We start from the raw sequence: 22,633 nt of genomic DNA, 5'->3' as shown, positions 1-22,633 counted from the left end.
GTCCCTGCAGCCTGGCCCGTCTCCCTCTGAACGCAGAGAGAGAGGGACTGTCTCTGGGCCTCTGGCTCACAGCCTTTTATACGGACCAGCTGGCCCTGATTGGGACATAGCCCAGCTGTGGCTACTTCCCCAATCAGCCTAGCTTTTCCCTGCCACAGCCCTCTCCCTGGCTGTTTTAAGCCCTTCAGGGCAGGAGTGGGTGTCCACCCCGCTACAGTAACCCATTCCAGTGCTTCACCACCCTCCTAGTGAAATAGTTTTTCCTAATATCCAACCTGGACCTCCCCCACTGCAACTTGAGACCATTGCTCCTTGTTCTGTCATCTGCCACCATTGAGAACAGCTGAGCTCCATCCTCTTTGGAACCCCCCTTCAGGTAGTTGAAGGTTGCTATCAAATCCCCCCTCACTCTTCTCTTCTTCAGATTAAAGAAGGCCAGTTCCCTCAGCCTCTCCTCATAAGTCATGTGCCCCAGCCCCCTGATCATTTTCGTTGCCCTCTGCTTGACTCTCTCCAATTTGTCCACATCCTTTCTGTAGTGGGGGGGGACCAAAACTGGACACAATACTCCAGATGTGGCCTCAGTCACCAGTGCCAAATAGAGGGGAATAATCACTTCCCTCGATCTGCTGGCAATGCTCCTACTAATGCAGCCCAATATGCCGTTAGCTTTCTTGGCAACAAGAGCACACTGCTGACTCATATCCAGCTTCTCGTCCACTGTGACCCCTAGGTCCTTTTCTGCAGAACTGCTGCTTAGCCAGTCCATCCCCAGCCTGTAGTCGTGCATGGAATTCTTCCATCCTAAGTCCTTGCTGAACCTCATCAGAGGTCTTTTGGCCCAATTCTCCAATTTGTCTAGGCCACACTGGACCCTATCCCTACCCTTCAGCATATCTACTTCTCCCACCAGTTTAGTGTCATCTGCGAACTTGCTGAGGGTGCAGTCCATCTCATCATCCAGATCATTAATAAAGATGTTGACCAAAACTGGCCCCAGGACTGACCCCTGGGGCACTCCGCTTGATACCGGCTGCCAACTAGACATCAAGCCGTTGATCACTACCCATTGAGCTCGACAATCTAGCCAGTTTTCTACCCACCTTATAGTCCATTCATCCAATCCATACTTCTTTAACTTACTGGCAAGAATATTGTGGGAGACTGTATCAGAAGTTTTGCTAAATTCAAGATATATCATGTACATTCTATTCAATTATTTAGCTTTTCCTTTCCTTGCTTTCATTTCTCTTTGTGAGATGTGTTAAGCATGTTGCAATCTTAGCTGTTTCACAACGTATTATAAAATAAATGCATTTCCTAGGGTTTTTTTGTTTGTTTGTTGTAATGTTTGTCACCTCAAATGCTTACATACATACTGGGGAATGAGAGTGAACCCAGACTTGGGATGCAGGAGGCAGAGGAGGGATTAGACAAAGCATGGATTGTAAAGTTTTAAATGTAGCTGTGACAGTGTTGGGACTCACCACCTGGCGCCTCCTACTGATGGTCTCAGGAATTAGCTCTGTCTAGTGGAGCACCCCCTCCTGGTGGTGTCCCATCCATCGTCTTGCCCTCGGTTGGCGTGTCTGGACCCACGTTGCTCCCAAGCTCGCGGCGTCCTCTTCGAGCCACTGCCCTCCGGTAGTGCCCCTTAGTCTATCCTTACCCTCTTCTGGGGGGGGGGGGGGGGGATCAATCAGCTGCCTCTCTGCGTCCTGGCCGATGTGGCCAACTGCACCCTCAAAGTCACTCCCCTCTTGGCAGGGGGTTGGTGCAGCTCTAGATGGCCGCTCCGTCGGCCGGGTGCAAGGCAAGGGGGAGGGACCCAGGCCCGCCCATTACTCTGCATCCCAACCCAGGGACTCACTAGTGGCAACCATCCTGCCCTCCTTCTCTCCCTCCGTCTGTCTGTCCACATCCCTGAGCCGCTTCCCCTTCGGCCCCTCGCACCCGCTAGGCTCTTTCCTTCAGGGCCTGCAGCCTGACAGAGTTACCCTCTACTCCCCTGGGCCAACCCAGCGCTGCGCTGTCCCATGTGCTAGTTTCCCAGCCTGGAAACAGACACTTCCCCTGTCAAAGGCCTGAGACAGACTGCCTGCTCCTGTCCTGAGCAGCCTTCTTATAGGGCTGAGCCTGGGCCTGATTGGCTTCCTCCAATCTGGGCCCTGATTGGCTCCCTATGAAGCCTTCCCTGATTGGCTCCCTGTCTGTGCAGGCCCACTGGCCTGCTGCAGCCCCAAATTCAGGGAGTGGGGCAGCCGCCCCACTACAGTAGCAGATGTTATTTTATCATCTTCTCAGTCTTCCTAGCCCTGCTCCCTGGCTAGTTCTACTCACAAGATCCTCAGCCAATCTCTATTCTCTGCTTTAAGTCATAGGTTGGCACCTTCTGGCCCCATCCATTTTCCTTTTTCGCTGTCCTGTCCAGGTTTCTGCTTTAAAGAAACTCAAAGGCAGCAGATTTTAACATGAGAAAAGGAAATGCTTTTTTTACACAACAATTAGCCAATGGAATTTACTGCCACAAGATATAATTGAGAACAAGAGTTTAACAGGGTTCTACAAGGACTGGAACATGCTATGGATGAGAACATTCACAGTTACTGAAAATAGGATTTAAATGTTTATAAATAGGCTTATAAGGATTAAATTTTTATTGAAAATGTCAGTCATTGTCATTGAGTCCAGCGGAGGGCAACAAAAATGATTAGGAGGCTGGAGCACATGACTTATGAGGAGAGGCTGAGGGAACTGGGATTGTTTAGTCTGCAGAAGAGAAGAATGAGGGGGGATTTGATAGCTGCTTTCAACAACCTGAAAGGGGGTTCCAAAGAGAATGGATCTAGACTGTTCTCAGTGGTACCAGATGACAGAACAAGGAGTAATGGTCTCAAGTTGTGGTCTCAAGGAGGTTTAGGTTGGATATTAGGAAAAACTTTTTCACTATGAGGGTGGTGAAGCACTGGAATGGGTTACCTAGGGAGGTGGTGGAATCTCCTTCCTTAGAGGTTTTTTAGGTCAAGCTTGACAAAGCCCTGGCTAGGATGATTTAGTTGGGGATTGGTCCTGCTTTGAGCAGGCAGTTGGACTAGGTGACCTCCTGAGGTCCCTTCCAACCCTGATATGATATGATTCTATGATTCTATACCAAAAAAAAAATACTTCCATTGATGATAATCTAAATTTACAGATACACGAGGAATGATTGTTTGAGAACTTATTATCCGTATGATGACAATTTGTGTTTTAACAAGTACGTTTTTTAATGTCAACAGTTACTGTCAATAACTGTTGTTTGACCCTCAAATTCCCACAAGTGTGAAAGTCTATTTATGAGGGTTCTAAATCCTCCAGCTTCAGCTCTCATGCCCGCCAGTGCCAGATGAGGGGCCTTCCTCCGTAGGACAGGCTCCTCCAGACCCTCTGACAGAGGACAGCACTTGCTGCGATCAGAGGCAGACTAAGGGGAAGCTGGGTGGGGGAGTAAACAGGGCACTGGCCTGGAACTCAAGGCCAGGGTTCTGCACCCGGCACTGCCACTGGGCATAGATGCTGGAACAATTTGCTTAGTGGGGGTGCTGAACGCTATTAAACAAAACTGTAAACCCTGTAAATCAAACCAGGGGTTGCTGCTGCACCTCCTCACCCCTAATTCCAGCATCTATGCCACTGGGTTGCTAAGTGACTTTGGCTAAGCCACGTCCCCCTCTCTGCCTCAGTTTCCCCAGCTGCGAGATGATGGGGGTGTGGCTGCTCCTTTATGAGAGCCTGGCTAGGGGCAGGACCAAGGGCGGGACTGGCCCGGCCCGGGGCAGCGCTTCCCACGGAACGAGACAGACCGCACGCGCTCCCGAGCCACGGGCAGGCTGCGCATGCTCATTGGAGAGCACGCGGGTCAGCCTCGCCCCCGCCCATCTCCATGGTGACGCGGACGCGCTTTACGGCGGGACACGCAGGAGCGGCTCGGCGTCGGGCCCATGGAGGAGCTGGGCTGGAGCACGGACGCCGGCGGGGCGGTGTATCGCTCCCGGGACCCCGTGCGGAACCTGCGCATCCGGTCAGGGCCTGGCCGGGTTCCCCGGGGCGGGGGGGCCTGGTCCTCAGCCGCGCCGAGGCGTGGGGGGTGTTGGTAGCCCGGCCCGGCCCCCGTACAGCGGGTTGGTGTCCCCGAGGTGGGGCTCAAGTAGGCGGTCCCTGCCCGCCGCCCGCCGCCCCCCGCCGGCAGCCCTGGGCCAGGCGGCCCTTGCCCACCCCCGGGCAGCGCCCTGGGCTCTTCTCCACTGGGGCGGGCGGCCCCTCTCGCCCTGCGCGCCCCGCTCCCCGCCAGCAGCAGACAGGAGCTGTCCCCTCCGCTCCCCGCCAGCTGGGTGACTCCTGCCTCCTCCTCTCCCCTGCCAGGGTTCACATCCAGCGGGTCACTTCCACCAGCCTCCTCCTGCAGCAGCTCCAGCAGCCCGCCGGCCAGCAGGGGAAGGAGCTCATCAGCTTGGCCACCTTCAGTTCCCACCCAGCAGCAAGTAGGTGGCTCGTGGCCAATGTCTGCTCTGAGGGGGCCCCCCCCCCCCCAACGTGCAAAGCCTCACCATGGCCATCTCTGGTTTCTGCCACTGGGTAGGAGACCTGTGCAGGAGCCTTGGGAGTCAGAGGCTAAAGATGGGGCTGCATCCCTGACCATCTTGGTTAATAGCCATTGATAGATAAATTCATGGAGGATAAGTCTAATTCTTTTTTGAACTCCATTATAATTTTGGCATTCACAACATCCCTGGGCAACAAGTTCCACACACTGAGTGTGTGTTATGTGTTTATTTTAAACCTGCTGCCTATTAGGTGACCCCTGGTTCTTGTGGTATGTTACGGAGTAAATAACACTTCCTTATTCATTTTCACCACACCATTTTATAGACCTCTGTCATATTCCCCCTTAGTCGATTCTTTTCCAAGCTGAAAAATCCTAGTCTTTTAAATCTCTTGTCATATGGAAGCTGTTCCATACCCCTAGTCATTTTTGTTGCCTGTCTCTATACCTTTTCCATTTCTAATATATCTTTTTGAGATGGGGCAACCAGAACTGCACACAGTATTCAAGATGTGGGCTTACCATGAATTTATATAGGGGTATGATGATCTTTTCTGTCTTATCCCTTTCTTAATGGTTCCTAACATTGTTAGCTTTTTTTTGATTTAGTGCTCATTGAGTGGATGTGAAGTGAAACCCCCTGGCTATTTTTACTTCTCAACCCAGAGACCTGTAGAAAGCAAAGACCATAAAGGAGGAAAAGTAAATTCCCTTGGAATAACTAAATTGAGGGTTCCTAAACACTTCAATAGCATGAACCATGGGAACACTTTCCCTATCCACTGTCAACCAGCTTTCTACCCACCCCCATCTGCTATCTCTTAACATCCCTGTTGCAGCTACAGCAATGGCTTACCTGGAAAAATGATATTAGGACAGGACTTGTATTTGTTGCTTCTTTAATGCATCTGGCAAAGAGAAGGAGCCAGTCCAGTAAGTACTTAGTTCTCAGTGGCCTATAGCTTGAGAACTGATGATCTAAGCTAGTGTCTGTAACACAGCTAAGGAAAGACTCTGACCTGACTGTGTCACTTCTACTCTCTCCTTTCAAATCTAGTCCACTCATTCATTCCCCAGTCCTGGGAGGGGCTGGTGGTATAATATTTCTGCCCCTTACTGCTGCCATTGATGTTAATGGCTGCACCATCCCTCACAAAGGCCTGCAGGAAGCTGAGTGTCAAGCTTCTTGTTCATTAGGTGCAGGTGACATGGGAATCCCACATCTAGTAGTGCAGCCATTAACATCAATTCCAGGTCCTGCCGTTGAAACAGAAGAGAGGATGCTGGGAGGCCTGTTGTGCTGCACAGTGCTCTTTGCTGGGGGGTGGGGAAGAGGCACAGGTGTGAGAAAGTGACCAGCATCCTCTTGCCTTTCAGGTGGCTATTGTCCTGATGATGAAGAGGAGGCAGTAATTGGTTGGCAAGAAAAACTCTTCAGCCAGGTGAGTAAGTGGAAGACTGCCTTGAGTGGCAGATAATACTCAAAATTTTACAGCTGTGTAGTATAGTACCCCATTGGCACTAGTGCAAGGGGCCTTGGCTTCATCTCCAGGTCCCAAAGAGGAATGGAGGGCCTGTTCCAGTTAGATATGGCACTCGCTGCTGCAATTCAAGAGGGTTCTGTGTTCTCTAACCTCTCATGTGGCCACTGCAATCTCAAAACACAAGGAGAAAATGGAGCATGTTTCTGATCTAGAATTATCCCAGCTGGATCCCTGTGCCATCTTGTCCATGTCTGTAAAGGATGAGTGGAGGGTACATGTAAAAGCTGTGGAAGTGACTCTGAACCAAGAGAGAGAAACAGCATTATGGTTACTGTCTGTCCAGGATCCAGCTCTGGGAATAGCAGTCTATGGCCCCATAGTTACAACCACAGCAATCTTAAATCCTAAGCCTACAAACAAACAGTTATGCATGTAAGTAGCTTTACACACTTGAGTGGTCCACTGGTAGTCATATATATATAAGTATTTGCAGATTTAGGGCTTAAGTCTTGCTTAAAAAAAAAAAAAACCAAAACCAAAACAAAAAAATCGACATACGAATTGCTCCAATATCACATTAAAAGCATCAAACATGATCACTCCGGCACATGGGGGAGGGATAGCTCAGTGGTTTGAGCATTGGCCTGCTAAACCCAGGGTTGTGAGTTCAAGCCTTGAGGGGGCCACTTAGGGATCTGGGGCAAAAATCCATCTGGGGATTGGTCCTGCTTTGAGTAGGGGGTTGGATTGGTGACCTCCTGATGTCTCTTCCAACCCTGATATTCTATGTATTATTTACAGAGCAATTTAGATTTTTTTTTTTGAAGAAGTGAAACAGTAAAAATGCAGTTTGATTTCCATGAAAACGTGTCAATGTGTACAGAAAATCTTTGTTTCCTTGCAACTAGTACAAGAAGTGACCACCCTCATTTTACATATTTAGCTGCAGTGAATTCCCTTGAATGTTAACCAATGCTGTGTAGCTCTTACATTCCATACTGATCTCATCCTGTTTGGAGCTGTGTTTTATTATTGTTGTAGCAGAGCACCAGCTCCTCAGCTCTGCCTGCCCTAGGTACCCTGTTTGCTCTCCCAGGCAGCTTGGTCCTCTCTGCTCCCTAGCTGGAGCAAGAATCTCTCTCCAACTCTCTCAGCCTGCCCTTTTATCGGGGTCAGCTGTGCCCTAATTGGTACAAGCACACCGGTGGCTGACTACCAAAGCAGCCTCCCTTGGCTGCTTTTAACCCCCTTTCTGATTGGACCAGGGTGACCACCCCACTACAGGCTCCAACTTAATCTTTACTCTCCAACTATAGGATGTCCCCAGTTTAATACTATAGAGATTTTATGCACTCTATCTGATTTCAGAGAGTAAAGCACCAAACCCACCTAAGGGGCAATCCTGAAAACACATATGAGCAGCTTTACTCAAGCAAGTAGTCCCACTGATGTCAATGGGATGCCCTGCATGAGTCAGGTTACTCATGTATTTGCAGTATCAGGCCTCAAGTACTCCCAATATAATATTTGTAAGGACCACCCCTCTTCCCCCCCCCCCCCCCCCCCAAAAAAAAAAAAAAAAAAGGGCATATAACTAGGAGTGACAGGATGAAACCATGACAGGGAAAATGGAGGCTAAATGCAGAGCACCACTACCTGGCAGGGAGGTGTGTCACACTGTGGAATCACACCCCAGGGGAGTGGGGGATGCTGTGTCCTTGGTACACACTAAAAATGAAACCAGACCAAGCCCAGGAGGGAGTGGACATGTAATGGGGAGTTAAAGGGGACTGAGGTTATTTAGCCTCCAGAAGAGAAGAGTGAGGGGGGATTTGATAGCAGCCTTCAACTTCCTGAAGGGGTTGGAGCTCGGCTGTTCTCAGTGGTGGCAGATGACAGAACAAGAAGCAATGGTCTCATGTTGCAGTGGGGGAGGTTTAGGTTGGATATTTAGGAAACACTGTTTCACTAGGAGGGTGGTGAAACACTGGAATGGGTTACCTAGGGAGGTGGTGGAATCTCCATCCTTAGAGGCTCGGCTTGACAGAGCCTTGGCTGGGATGATTTAATTGGTGTTGGTCCTGCTTTGAGCAGGGGATTGGACTAGATGACCTCCTGAGGTCTCGTCCAACCCTAATATTCTAAAGGTCAAGACTGTGAGCTAGAGATACTAAGTGGTTTTTTTTCCTATTTCTGTCACTGATTGTGTGTGACCCTAGGCACGCACTATTTAACATCTTTATCAGTGATGTGGAAGAAAACAAAATAATCACTGCAAAGTTTGTAGATGACACCCAAATTGGGGGAATGATAGACAGTAAAGAGGACTGCTTGGTAAGCTGGGCACAAACCAACAATATGTGTTTTAATGCAGCTAAACATAAATGTATATACATCTAGGGAACAAAGAATGTAGTCTATACTTACAAGATAGGGAACTCTTTCCGGGAAGCAATGACTCTGAAAAAGATTTGGGGGTGAGGTAGATAATCAGCCGAACTTAAGCTCCTGGTGCAATGTTCTGGCCAACAGGGATAATGAGATCCTTGGATGCATAAACAGGAATCTCGAGTAGGAGTAAAGAAGTTCTTTTATCTCTGTATTTGACACTTGTGCAACTGCTACTGGAGTCCTGTGTCCAGTTCTGGTGTCCACAATTCAGGAAGAATGTTAGTAAATTGGAGAGGGATCAGAGAAGAGCCACAAAAAATGATTAGAAAACATTCCTTATAGTAGTTATAATCAAGGAGCTCAATTTATTTTGTCTAACAAAGAGAAAGCTAAGGGCTGACTTTTTATAGTCTATAAGTACCTTCATGAAGAACAGACAATAATGGGCTCTTCACTCTAGCAGAGAAGAGTATAACATGATCTAATGGCTGGAAGTTGAACCTAGACAAATTCAGACTGGAAATAAGGTGCTCATATTTAAGAGTGAGGGTCATTAACCACTGGAACAATTCACTAAGGGTCATGGTGGATTCTCCATCGCTGACCATTTTAAAATCAAAATTGGATGTTTTTCTAAAAGCACTGCTCTAGGAATTATTGTGGGGCAGGTCTCTGGCCTTTGTTACACAGGAGGTCAGACTAGACGGTCCCTTCTGGTCTTGGAATCTATTAAAGTCATGTCAGCCCCTGAGGGATGGACTAGGTATGCTTTAGTTCAAACAGGAATTATTTGGAGACGATCTCTGGCCTGTGTTGTGCAGGAGGTCAGGTCAGGTGGTCCCAGTGGGCCCTTCTGGTCTTGGGATCTATGAATCTCTGACTAGGTTGGAAGTAAGGCTGGAGGGTGGGATTTTAAAAGGAACTTAGCTCCCTGAGGATCCTTTAAGAATCCCAGCCTAAAGGCCCTTTCTGTCTCTAATCTCTGTGATACGTTTTATGCCAAAGCAGCCCTTATGTTTTCTCTGTGCTGGTCTCAGTTTGAGGTGGATCTGTACCAACATGAGTCAGCCTGTCAGACCCCCTTGGATAGGCAGTACCACCAGGAGATCTTGAAGCTGGAGAAGTCAGGAGGCCGGAAGAATAACCGCATCTTCACCTACACAGACCATGACCGATTCACCAACCTGAAGGAGGTATCTGCCCTTAGTTGTGCCTAAGCTGTTGCCGTCTGTGCAGTGGTAGCTCTCCACATGGCCAGGTCTGCAGTCTTTAGGAAAGAGGGATACATTCACCAGGTGGTGGGCTCAAGAAACTGAAGCTGAGTACCCTGAGAGGCCAGCTCGAGGGCAGCAGAATATATTTTCATGCAAGACACCTCCAGCCACTGCCCCAACTCCAGGCTGAGTCCTGGGTGTTTCAGAAAGATGCACGTTGAAAGTCTGGAGGGAGCTGTTAAGAGTCCAAACTCCACTGTTTGTTCCCTGTTATAATGGCAGCTTCCATAACACATAGAGTCTCAAATGTGCCCTGTTCAAAGAATGGAGGCTGGATCAGTAGCACTTTGAAGGCTAAGCTCAGGACCTGGGCTCTCCCCTAAGTGGGGAGCCAGTCCAAGGCCCTCCCACGTTCACTTTGACTTTGGATCAGCTGAGAAGGGTGCGTTGTGTGCATGTGTGGCTATGCACACATGTATGTGCCTGTTCCAGGACTGAAGTCAGGTCTGCCTGCAGCTAGGAAGGGGAAATCGCTTGTGGTGTGAATGCTCCTGCCTTTCCAAGGTGAAGGAGAGGCTTTGCCTATAACTGTAATAGTTCCACCCCCTGCCCTCTCTTCCAGCACTGTCAGAAAGTGACCAGCTCAGAGCAGGAGGTGCCATCATTCCTGGCAGAGAGGATGGCCAATTTAAGGAGAAGGCAGGACCGCAGGCCAACGTGAGTGCAAAGAAGAGCTCAGAGCTCACTTTAGCCCTGTCTCAGAACTCACTAATGTAAGATTGCCAGCCCTGGTTCCTGGGGGGTTTGAGTAGCCCAGCCTGGGGAAGCTGGCGGTGTGGATTCCAGCAAGGGTGCCCCAAGGGTCTGGCTTCTGGAGCCTGGGATTGTGGCTCCTTGTTCTGGTGCCCCAGGATGTGGATCCCACCATTCATGTTATTGTTTGTTGGGGCTGTATTGCACTGGCGCTGTGGGGTTTTGTACCTGGCAGCTTGGAGACCATGGATAATACTGTTCTGTGGCTTCCTTGGCAGGGAAGGAAGTGTTCTGAAGTCCCGCGTCATCACCTGGAAGCCCTCAGAAGAATTTATTAAGAATAACCATGTCATCAACACCCCTGTTCAGACCATGTATATCATGGGAGACTTGGGACCATGTGGGATGTAAGTAAAGACTCGGAGTAACCTGGTCTCCTAGATGGGAAACCCCTGCTCTCCCCCTCCCTTATGAAACCACATTCCCCTGGCACCAGTCCTAGGAGGGGAATTCCAAGATCATCAGCAATTCCAGCTGCTGTTGCCTCCTATGCCTTATTTCAGTGGGAAGCATTGTACTTGTCCCCCCACCATCCCAACCTTCTTATTCTGATCAGTGGGGGTATGTTTGATCAGTCTGATCAGCTGGGTTTGTTTCCCCTCTCCCACATGCACAGGCAGGACCATGAGTCCACTGGCAGCCGGTGTTAAAGTTAAAGTAGTATGGGCTGGATGAATGGACTGTAAGGTGGATAGAAAGCTGGCTAGATCGTCGGGCTCAACGGGTAGTGATCAATGGGTCCATGTCTAGTTGGCAGCCGGTTTCAAGCGGAGTGCCCCAAGGGTCGGTCCTGGGGCCAGTTTTGTTTAATATCTTTATTAATGATCTGGAGGATGGTGTGGACTGCACTCTCAGCAAGTTTGCAGATGACACTAAACTAGGAGGCGTGGTAGATACACTAGAGGGTAGGGTTCGGATACAGAGGGACCTAGACAAATTAGAGGATTGGGCCAAAAAAAACCCTGATGAGGTTCAACAAGGACAAGTGCAGAGTCCTGCACTTAGGACGGAAGAATCCCATGCACTGCTACAGACTAGGGACCGAATGGCTAGGTAGCAGTTCTGCTGAAAAGGACCTAGGGGTCACAGTGGACGAGAAGCTGGATATGAGTCAACAGTGTGCTCTTGTTGCCAAGAAGGCTAACGGCATTTTGGGCTGTATAAGTAGGGGCATTGCCAGCAGATCGAGGAACGTGATCGTTCCCCTTTATTCGACATTGGTGAGGCCTCATCTGGAATACTGTGTCCAGTTTTGGGCCCCACACTACAAGAAGGATGTGGAAAAATTGGAAAGAGTCCAGCGGAGGGCAACAAAAATGATTAGGGGTTTGGAGCACATGACTTATGAGGAGAGGCTGAGGGAACTGGGATTGGCTAGTCTCCAGAAGAGAAGAATGAGGGGGGATTTGATAGCAGCCTTCAACTACCTGAAGGGGGGTTCCAAAGAGGATGGAGCTCAGCTGTTCTCAGTGGTGGCAGATGACAGAACAAGGAGCAATGGTCTCAAGTTGCAGTGGGGGAGGTCCAGGTTGGATATTAGGAAACACTATTTCACTAGGAGGGTGGTGAAGCACTGGAATGCGTTACCTAGAGAGGTGGTGGAGTCTCCTTCCTTGGAGGTTTTTAAGGCCCGGCTTGACAAAGCCCTGGCTGGGATGATTTAGTTGGGAATTGGCCCTGCTTTGAGCAGGGGGTTGGACTAGATGACCTCTTGAGGTCCCTTCCAACCCTGATATTCTATGATTCTAAGTGCTAGTGACTGGGACCAGCTTGAGATGCTGTAAGGGGCCTGGTTTTAGAGAGGGTTGAACTCTCTAAGGAATGTTGAGGTGGCCGCTCAGATTGGCTGGTCGCTTTTGGAAATCTTGGCTGGATCCTGTGGGAAGCCAGGACATTCCCCCAGGGAGTCTTGTCTCCTTATGACCAGCAGAGAGAATCCTCTGGCTGGGGCTTTTAGTGTAAGTGACTATGAAGTGTCCTGCAATGATGCTCTGGCTTAGGGCAGGGCCCTCTAGGGAAGCACAGTGATCAATCAGCTATTGCTGAGCTGCTTCTCACCATTCTGCCTGTGTTCTCTCTGTCACAGACTCTCCCTGGTGCACTGCGGCTGTTTGTGAATGGAGAGATAGGTGAGTGCCTATTATAGACTCTCACTCTGGTGAGGGGGCAGACTGCTGCTGTGTAAGGCCCTGCACTCACCAGAGACCCAGGGACTAAGGTCTACAGTTCAGTCTAGGTCAGAAGTGCTTTGTCTGCTGGGAAGGATGTGAGCTGATTCCCTGCCAGTGGCCCACATCTCTGCTGACTAATCCCAGGAGAAGTGTTTGCACATTGAGGTTAGGGGGGAGGGATAGCTCAGGGGTTTGAGCATTGGCCTGCTAAACCCAGGGTTGAGAGTTTAATCCTTGAGGGGGCCATTTAGGGATTTGGGGCAAAAATCTGTCTGGGGATTGGTCCTGCTTTGAGCAGGGGGTTGGACTAGATGACCTCCTGAGGTCCTTCCAACCCTGATATTCTATGATTTAGCCATCCCAGGCAGACATACAGGTGTGTGATGGCAGTAATGGAGCCCATAGTAAAGAACAGAACTTAGCATAGAACCTCCAAGGCTAGTATGCTGCTGCTGGTGAGAATTCGATAGCTGCTCTCAACTACCTGAAAGGGGGTTCCAAAGAGGATGGATCTAGACTGTTCTCAGTGGTACCAGATGACAGAACAAGGAGTAATGGTCTCAAGTTGCAGTGTGGGAGGTTTAGGTTGGATATTAGGAAAAACTTTTTCATTAGGAGGGTGGTGAAGCACTGGAATGGGTTACCTAGGGAGGTGGTAGAATCTCCTTCCTTAGAGGTTTTTAAGGGCAGGCTTGACAAAGCCCTGGCTGGGATGATTTAGTTGTGAATTGGTCCTGGTTTGAGTAGGGGGTTGGACTAGATCACCTCCTGAGGTCCCTTCTAACCCTGATATTCTATGATTCACACAAGGAAGCCCCCTTTGAGAAGACCCTGGCTTGTCCCCACCATCTGCAGTAATCTCCTCTCCTTACTGGGACCTTTGGGAACCCTGTATGGGACTCTCCCAGCCTGTGCAAATGGGAGGTTCTGGAGGGCTTGGGCTGTGGTTAGGAGACCCCACTGTCATTGTCTTGTCTTCTCAGTTTCAGCCCAGGGCTACGGGTATGACCATCTCTATGTTCATTTCTTCCTGGAGCTGCCCAGCCGTGAGTAGCCGTGGTCTGGTTCCTGAGCCAGTGTCCCTGCCACACTGCAGCATTACGAACGCTGCCCTGCTATAGGGTCCACCAGATCAGTCCTTCCCAAAAGCAAGCATAGCAGCAAGCAAGCAATGTGTTGGCCACCATCTTGGCTGGCAACAGGGATTGAACCAGACACTTTCAGAGCATGAGTCTCTATAGCTTGAGCCAAGCTTGATTTATCTGGGGGTACCTAGGGTTGTGAGGCAGCTCACTACCACCAGCCTTTAGTGTGAAGAAGCCTTATCTGTGCATGCTGGGGGACAGCTTACCAACACAAGCAGTTCCCTCCAGGTCTGCCAGGCCTTGCTCGCTCTCTGTCTCCAGGTTAGCAAACACCAACTCCACCAAGCATTTCCCTGGAGTGACCAGCCCCTAGTCCTGGACACTCTCAGGATTCACAGATCTGCTGCTCCCAAAGAAGCAATACACACTAGCATGGCAGTTTCCCTTTAGTTCACTGCTGTGTTTAACACACAGCACTTCAATATGGGTATGGTGAAAACAAGTAAAAGTTTATTTAACAAAGCATAGAGATTTAAGTGATAGCAAGTAGAAATATTAGAAACAAATGGTTACAAGTAAAATAAAATCATAACGCACATTCTGGAACCTAGACTTACTTAACTAGGCACCGTCACGTCTTAGAGTTGCTCATCAGCATTTTTCAGCCAGGCAGGCTGTGATCCCATTTTCTTGAAACAAGTCACGCTCTCAGCTTACCTCCTCAGTGAAGGATACTGTGTGTGTCTCTGCACTGTCCTGATGTACCAGACTATTTCTTTGATCTTAATCGTAAACAGGACACCCTGCTGCTGTGTGTTCTGTCCTGTAGGTTGTGATCTCTTGACTTCACAATCTTGATTAGCAGTTGGCTCCGTGTACAAATAGACTTATGCTGTTAGATGCACAATGAACAGCCAGGGAGATAAGTGTGTACTACCCCCTGCCTGACCAGAACTGGTTTATCACCTTGTGCTGACCTGCTTAACTTACATATTTTAAAGCATAGTTTTCAATATAGACACACAGCTTTTTAAATAACATCCTTACAAACATTTTACAGTGATTATGATGACCAGTGGGCTACAGGCTCTCAGTAAAGACCTTACATGCCATCTTTTAGCTAGCTATTATACAGATGTCAGACCAAGGTGAACCCTTTAAAACTCCATGCACCCCTTATGTTCTTGGCCAGTAGGCATCAGGGTGTCCCTGGGTCACAAGGATGTGTAACACATGCTGATCAGTGGATTCCCCTTACTCTTCCCTTTGCAGTGTTGTGGTCCTTCAGGCTCCCCGAGCCCCCTCCCAAGCATACTGTAGAGAGCAGAGCTTGACGCCTCTTCCCCATCAGCACTGGGCTCCACTCGGATCTCGCTGCCTGGTGGTGTCCAGTTTCCATGTGCTGCACTAACACTGAGCCATCAATCCTACTTTCCTGAGGCTGAGAGAGGCAGGCCACTGGCCCTAGGGTCACTGTGGTTGGAGTCATGTTTGCAGGATGCTCTCAGCTTTGTGCTGCATCACTCTGCAGCCTGCCCAGCAGGCTTTGATCAGTGTTAGTGGGTTAGTTTGTCTGCCCTGTTTTAAACCCATGGCTTTTGGTCTCTGTTAGGCTATATCCCTTGTCCCCTCCTCTCTATGGGATTATAGCCCAGTTGGCTGTTTGTCTCTCTGGGGATACAGGCCTTGCCTACGTTCTGTTTTCAGGTCAGATTTAAATACGAGTGAAGTTGGCTCCGAAGTTCCCAGTTCACGGGATCTCCCAGGAGACGCAACTAGAAAGGCAAAAGGGCAGCGAAGTGCCTAAGGGGAGCTCAGTGAGAGAGGACTAAGGATACGTCCAGACTACCTGCCGATACGGTGGGTAGTGATCGATTTATCAGGGATCGATATATCGCGTCTCGTTAAGACACGATATATCGATCCCCGAACGCGCTCCCCGTTGATTCTGGAACTCCACCGGAGTGAGCGGTGGTAGCGGAGTCGACGGGGGAGCCGCGGCCGTCAATCCCATGCCATGTGGATCCCAGGTAAATCGATCTAAGATACTTCAACTTCAGCTACGCTATTCACGTAGCTGAAGTTGCATATCTTAGATCGCCTCGCGCCCCTCCCCCCCAGTGTAGACCAGCCCTAACATTCTTCTTAGCTGCTCCAGGACAGCCGCCCCTGCTTTTCTTACAGCACGTGTCATTCACCTCACAGCCTCCTCTTCTTCTGCCAGGTTGGTCGAGCCCAGCATTCCAGCAGCTCTCTGGGGTGACACAGGTCTGCGTCACCAAGATCCTGGGCAAGGTAAGGAGCAAAATAGGGCACTTTTTGATGTGGTGGTTTTGAAGACTGATGGGGCTTCCTACTGCTTGTGGAGAGCTCTGTGTGCCCACTCTGGCTCCGTGTGTTGAGTGTTACAGTGGGAGGTGTTATGGGGGTTCCTCATACAGCTCAGTGGGGTAGAGGTCTCAGGCCTGGCATTATAATGTGGATTTTCCAGGGCTGGGAGCACATTGAATGCCCTCTGTGTGACTGATCTTGGCCAGGGGTCAGTCCCCAGCAGGATCCTCACCCCACACAGCTGGTTCTCTCAAGCCCTTGCCATGTGCCGCATGATGCTGGTGACCCTGCCCAGGGTCTGATCTCTGCCCTGTCATCTCATTCTTGTTCCTCTTTCTCAGGACAATGTGGCATACTTCTCCTACCCCTTTACTCTGGAGATGTTTTTCACCCAAGAGGATGAGTCAGAAGGTGAGTCCCTTGCTGCCCGGGCCTTGTTTGCCAGAATCTGATAGGGGCATTACACCATAGGCACTGCACAGCCTGACGCAGACAGCCCTGCACCTAAGGTCTCCCTCACCCAGAGAGGAGCAAAGGAGCAAAATCCTGTATCTGGCAAACATTCTCCCCATGCCACATGGACCTGGGGCATCTGGCGAGTAGTCGCTTCCCACGCCAGGGAATATGAAGGGATGGGACATTCCTGCTAACGAGGTCCTGAATGGCCAGCAGAGCTCTCATTGGCTCGTTTATGACGTTGCTCTCCTTCCTTTTAGGCTCTCTCCCACAGTGGCCTGTGATCTATTTTGAGGTTCTCTCGCTGGATTCTTGGCAGAGATATCGTGTTGAAGGTTATGGCTCTGTGGTGCTGCCAGCAGCTCCAGGTAAAACCTCGCCAGATGGCCAGCTCCTCCTGGGCCTGGGGCTCAGCTGATCATCAGGCACTGGGAAAGGATTTCCCCCACTACGCATTGAGGGGGCACAGTGGGCCTCCTATGAAACAGTGAGAAGGAGTCAGGTGGGCGTGTCCCATGCCATTCAGTGCTGCTGCTGGGGAGCAAGAGGCAGTGGTGACCTTTGATTTGTCTGGCCATTCCCTTGGTAACGTCAGGCAGACAGCCCTGATAAAAATACTTCTGTGACTCACCCCCACCCCCATACAAGGGGAGTTACCTTCCCTACTCTACCGGGGGCTGTTAGGCCTCAGAGCTTGTGGCAATGGGCAGAAGCCCCTACAGAAACTCAGGGCATTCCCCTCATGTTGAACAGGGAAATGTAACTGTTCTACTCAGGAAAATGCAAAGCTTGGCTTGATCTGAGGGGCCTGTGTTATAAGTGAATATGGTATCTCCATTGTTAGCTGTGTGTGCATGGGGGGCAAGGGTAGGCCCTGTCACATGCGGTATCTCTGTTGTTAGTTGCATAAGAGCAGGGTGGGGAGGTCTGTCTCCCATCCATTCCAGCCCATTTGTGGGGGGAGGGAATCAGTGGACATTTGTCCTTCCTACCTTCCTCCCCTGTGATTCTCAACGGGTTTGTGGACATACCTCTCTAACTGGCCTTGTCCTCCTGGAACAGGGTTCCACACCCTGACAGCCCCCACCTGGCGACCCATTGAGCTGGGGACGGTCGCTGAGCTGAGGAGGTTTTTCATTGGTGGATCCCCTGAACTGGAGGACATGACCTACGTCAGGATGCCAGGAATCTTCAAGGTGAGTTCAGTCTCGGGGCTTGTGCCACTTGCTCTGAGTCAGATTCTGCTCCTCTCACAGGAAACCCTTGGAGCAACTTGGGCCAGATTCCAGCCTGCTGCCCAGTGGGCATCGCCAGAACCATCATGAGAACTAGCCTTTGTTGGCTGTCTGAACAGGATCAAATGGGCTACTGAGACTGAACCATGCCCTGGGCACATTACCATGGGGTGTCTGTAGGAGGCTTGCACTGCCCTGGCACGTTCTGGGCTTGCTCTCTGCAGAGTGGCTGTTGATCCAGCATCTTTCCTTTCACCAGCATTAAACTCCCTTGCATGTGTAGAAAAGCAGGTGCAATTCCTCTTGAGAAATGGAGCTGTGCTGTAGCTGAGCTTGCTCCCTGGAGATGGGACTCATTTTGGGGAGAGGCAGGCAGGATGCCCATGTGCTCTGGAGACTTACAGCAGTTTGCGGGGGAACAAACAAGGTGGGCTCAGTAGGAGGCTGGAATCAGGACAGCACCTGAAGAGCAGTGAGTGAAGCCTTCCACCCCCACTGCATGGTCAGCCCCCTAATGAGCCCTAAGCAGTGAGCCCTGCGCCAGCATGGCCTGGAGCTCTTTGTGCCCTTCTCAGCACCACTTGGGGGTGCCTGGCCTCAGTGCTTGTGACCCTCTGCAGGGAAAGGACACTCCATGCACCCACCCTGTCGCTAGCCCTCTTGCAGGGGCCATGCTCACTCTCCCTGCAGGTCAGCCTGGCACTGCTGACTGCAGACAAGGGCTGCTCTGTCTTGTGCTTTCCCCACAGGGAGAGTGCCTGAGCCGCTTTGGCTTCCGCACAGAGACAACAGGAAGCGTCACGTTCCGGCTCCACTGCCTGCAGCAGTCTAAGTAAGTGCTGCCTCACTTCCAGCTCGTGTGCCAGCGGCTCCTGCCCAGCCCTGACCTGATGTTTGTGCTTCTGTGCAGAGCCTTCCTGGAGTCCAGTGCCCTGAGGAAGCGCATGCAGAGTGTGCTGGACCGGCTCGGGGGCTTCAGCCAGCAGAGCTCCCTCTACAACGTCCTGGGTAAGGCTCTTTCCTATCAGTCTCGGCCATGTGGAGAACCCCTGGCTCAGCTTGCTCCCTGCATAAGGAGTGGAGAAGCTGTCATTCCCCAAGGGCCCCTCTGACCCTCCCACTCCCCCCTCTTCCCTCCTCCCTGCAGACTCCTTGTGCTTGACTCCAGCAGGGCAGAGGTTAAACCATGAGACAGGGAGTTGCTGGAAATGGCAAAGAAATGTCAAGCAAGTGGCAGGATGGAGTTTGTCTGGGCTAGCAAAGCTAGAGAATTGTCTATCCAGGGCCCACCAGCACCTGAGACCCAGCATGACTAGCTGTTTTGACACCAGCTCCCAAGAGGAAGTTCACTGCTCCCTGAAGAAGTTGGAGCAGATAGAACCCCCAGTGCTGAGAATAGCTGTTCAAGTGTCCTCTGTATTCCCAATCTTGGGACTTGCGCCGAGGGTGCAGCAAGACAGTAAGTAGCACTTTCCGGTAGCAGTGCCCATTAGGGCGCCCATGTGCGGCCCCCCCCCCCCCCCACTCGAGCATGCTCTGAGAGTATGGGTATAAAGGACACTCGTTACCACCTCAGTTCTCCTCCATCCAACCTTGGGTCTCCTAGGTTCATAGACTTAGTGCTCCTAATTAGATAGTTTATCTAAGCTAATGGTGTTAGTTTTTATCGTTAGTAGTTTTTTGAGTAAATTATTTTACAGTTTAGGTTAGATAAGAAAATCTTTATATATTTTCAATATGGTGGACCCTAGCATGAAGAAACATGGGTTCAGATGCTGCGTGTCTTGCCAGTGGTCTTCCTGGCATCTGATGCACATGTTCATTGTATAAAATGCTGAGGGAAGAATCATTCCCCAACATGTTGTGCTGCCTGTAGCTCATTCACACTTTGGGCCTGCAAGGAGAAACAAAATAGACTTCAGGCTCTTCTATTACAAAGAGGCCTTGTCAGCATCTTGGATCTGATAGTTCTAAAGGATCCGAAAATAAGGATAGGAGACTGGAATCAGCACTGAATACATCCAGGTCTAAGAAAATGGCAAACAACAAAATTTTTGGCCTTGATGCTGAGGTTTGGTTCCAGGCTGACTGATCTTACTGGACCCCAGTCCTGGCTCCAAAACTTCTAAGACCTCCCTTGGGAGCGCTACCAGACAGACTGCCAAAATTTTCAGATGACTTACTGGAACCTACTATTTTGGTCCTCAGGAAAAGAAAGACTAAATTTAAGCATGCGTCAGGTAGGTCTTCAGACCATTCACACGTGGATCTGAGACCTAGCAATGTTAGATCTCTGGATTGTTCCAGTGACTCAAACCTGAAGAAAAGACCATCTGATCCAAGCATGGCAGTTCAAGAGCGTACGATCAGTGTCACAGCACAGAATCACTTAGACCTGCATCTTGTCTCAGATCCAGCTATATTCATAGAATAATAGAGTTTGAAGGGACCCCAACAGTCCTTTCTGAACAGTTTATACCCATCCATGACAGTGCTCCAGTCATGTGAACTGCCCCACCAAGTTTCTGTTATTCCAATAACAAGTTTGTTGTTCCAATAACAAGGACAAGTGCAGAGTCCTGCACTTAGGAAGGAAGAATCCCATGCACTGCTACAGGCTGGGGACCGACTAGCTAAGCAGCAGTTCAGCAGAAAAGGACCTGGGGATTACAGTGGATGAGAAGCTAGGTATGAGTCAGCAGTGTGTGCTCTTGTTGCCAAGAAGGCCAACGGCATATTGGGCTGTATTAGTAGGAGCATTGCCAGCAGATCGAGGGAAGTGATTATTCCCCTCTATTCGACACTGGGGAGACCACACCTGGAGTATTGCGTCCAGTTTTGGTCCCCCCACTACAGAAGGGGAATGTGGACAAATAGGAGAGAGTCCAGTGGAGGGCAACAAAAATGATTAGGGGGCTGGGGCACATGGCTTATGAGGAGAGGCTGAGGGAACTGGGGTTATTTAGTCTGCAGAAGAGAAGAGTGAGGGGGGATTTAATAGCAGCCTTCAACTACCTGAAGGGGGGGTTCCAAAGAGGATGGAGGTAGGCTGTTCTCAGTGGTGGCAGATGACAGAACAAGGAGCAATGGTCTCAACTTGCAGTGGGGGAGGTTTAGGTTGGATATTAGGAAACACTGTTTCACTAGGAGGGTGGTGAAGCACTGGAATGGGTTACCTAGGGAGATGGTGGAATCTCCATCCTTAAAGGTTTTTAAGGCCCGGCTTGACAAAGCCTTGGCTGGGATGATTTAGTTGGTGTTGGTTCTGCTTTGAGCAGGAGGTTGGATTAGATGACCTCCTGAGGTCTCTTCCAACCCTAATATTCTATGATCAGTCATCTAGTCTAACCCCCTGCCAAGATTCAGGATTGTTATGTCTACACCATCCAAGACAGATGGCTATCCATATTGCATTGCTCTCCCAAGAAGAGACTGAAATGGGACATTGAGTGAGGAGGACCTCCAGCAAGCAGGATCTCCAGTGCCTAAGACCCAGTGAGTTCACTAAGAAAGAATTAATCCCCTCTTTATGTATCTCGGATCCCTACCTCAGTCGTATCATCTGCTGCTTCAGGATCAGATCTGCATAGAATTAAAATCTTTAGGTCCTCTTCCAGTTTGTTTATTTCATATGAAATAATCTGCAAGAGTAAGGCCATTTCATCCCAGTCCCTATCTAGATGGGTTAGCCAGTGTATTGAAGAGTGTTGTAGAGGGTCTGTCTCCTAGGCCTGATCCACTTAGAGTTCATTCTTCTAGAGCTGTGGTTGCAACTACAGCATTTGCCTAACATATTCCTCTTACTGAAATATGCAAAGCTGCTACATGGAAGACTTTGACAACACATTATGGATTGAATTTGGCTCCCAGGCCTGTTGCTCATTAGAGTGGTGCTCCAGTCTCTGTTTAATTAAGACTCCACATCCCTCCTTCAAATCTACTGTACTGCTTACCAAACTATCCCAAGAGTGGGAATATGCAGAGGACACTCGAAGAAGAAAGGAAGATTACTTACTTGAAACCAGATTTCTTCTAAATGGATTCTGCATATTCACATTCCCCACTACTGTCCAAATTTCAGTATCTTGGTATTCCGATTCAGCAGTGGAAGGAACTGATGTGGCAATGGGGGCTATGCCCTTTTTATACCCATTTTCTCAGAGTGCACGCGAGCGCTGCAGCAGGGAAGGGCCCGTGGGCACCCTAACAGGCACTGCTACCGGAAGGTTCTATCTTCATGCCGCACAAGTTCCAAGAATGTGAATATGTCAAGTCCACCTCAAAGGACACCAGTTACAAGTAAGTAGTCAGCATTCATATCGTGCAGGCTGGCTGTGGGGTGCTGCAGTGTAGAGTCACGGTTGGAGGGGAAGGAATTTCGAGAGAGCAGCCAGGGTCTCATGCTTTGTGGGTGGGAGAGTTTGTCATAGCCAGCCAGAGAGAGAGCGCAACCGTGTTAGCCAGACAGGCCCCCATCCCTCCACTCCCCTGACAGACTGCCTTAGCAGGAGTCTCAGTGCATGCTGAGCCCATTCTTGGATGCTCTGTTGCAGAGGCATTCCAGAGGGCACGGCGCCGGATGCAGGAAGCACGCGAGAGCCTCCCCCAGGACCTGATCAGCACCTCTGCCTCCACCGTGTAGCAGCCATGAGCACTGAGCTCCCAGCACCTCCACTGGCACCAGGCCTGGCTGGGTGCAGCAGTAGGGTTACCATTCGTCCAGATTCTGCCGGACATGTCCGGCTTTTTTGAGTTAAAAATAGCGTCCGGCGGGAATTTGTAAATGTCCGGATTTCCCTCCCACACAGAGTGTGCGTGGCTGACAGGGCAGCTGGCCGGATCGTGCCACTCTCCCAGGGTTCTGGCAGCCA

At 50.1% G+C, this 22,633-nt stretch overlaps 1 protein-coding gene across 1 annotated transcript; it reads left to right on the top strand.

Moving 5' to 3' along the window:
- Positions 1-3,903: 3,903 nt before the first annotated feature.
- On the top strand, positions 3,904-22,584 carry MKS1 (MKS transition zone complex subunit 1). Its single transcript, XM_034752907.1, has 17 exons — positions 3,904-4,060; positions 4,402-4,520; positions 5,960-6,024; positions 9,495-9,650; positions 10,294-10,388; positions 10,703-10,831; positions 10,988-10,998; positions 12,485-12,613; positions 13,639-13,701; positions 15,965-16,035; positions 16,413-16,482; positions 16,788-16,895; positions 17,590-17,723; positions 18,512-18,594; positions 18,673-18,770; positions 21,924-22,061; positions 22,316-22,584. Exons 1-17 carry the CDS (start codon positions 3,981-3,983, stop codon positions 22,402-22,404), a joined length of 1,638 nt encoding a protein of 545 aa, XP_034608798.1. The 5' UTR covers positions 3,904-3,980; the 3' UTR covers positions 22,405-22,584.
- Positions 22,585-22,633: the final 49 nt, after the last annotated feature.

Source organism: Trachemys scripta, chromosome 18 (assembly GCF_013100865.1).
Source record: "Trachemys scripta elegans isolate TJP31775 chromosome 18, CAS_Tse_1.0, whole genome shotgun sequence".
Lineage (NCBI taxonomy): Eukaryota > Metazoa > Chordata > Testudines > Emydidae > Trachemys > Trachemys scripta.
The sequence above is the reverse complement of the archived record's forward strand: the minus strand, read 5'-3'. Positions and strand labels throughout refer to the sequence as shown.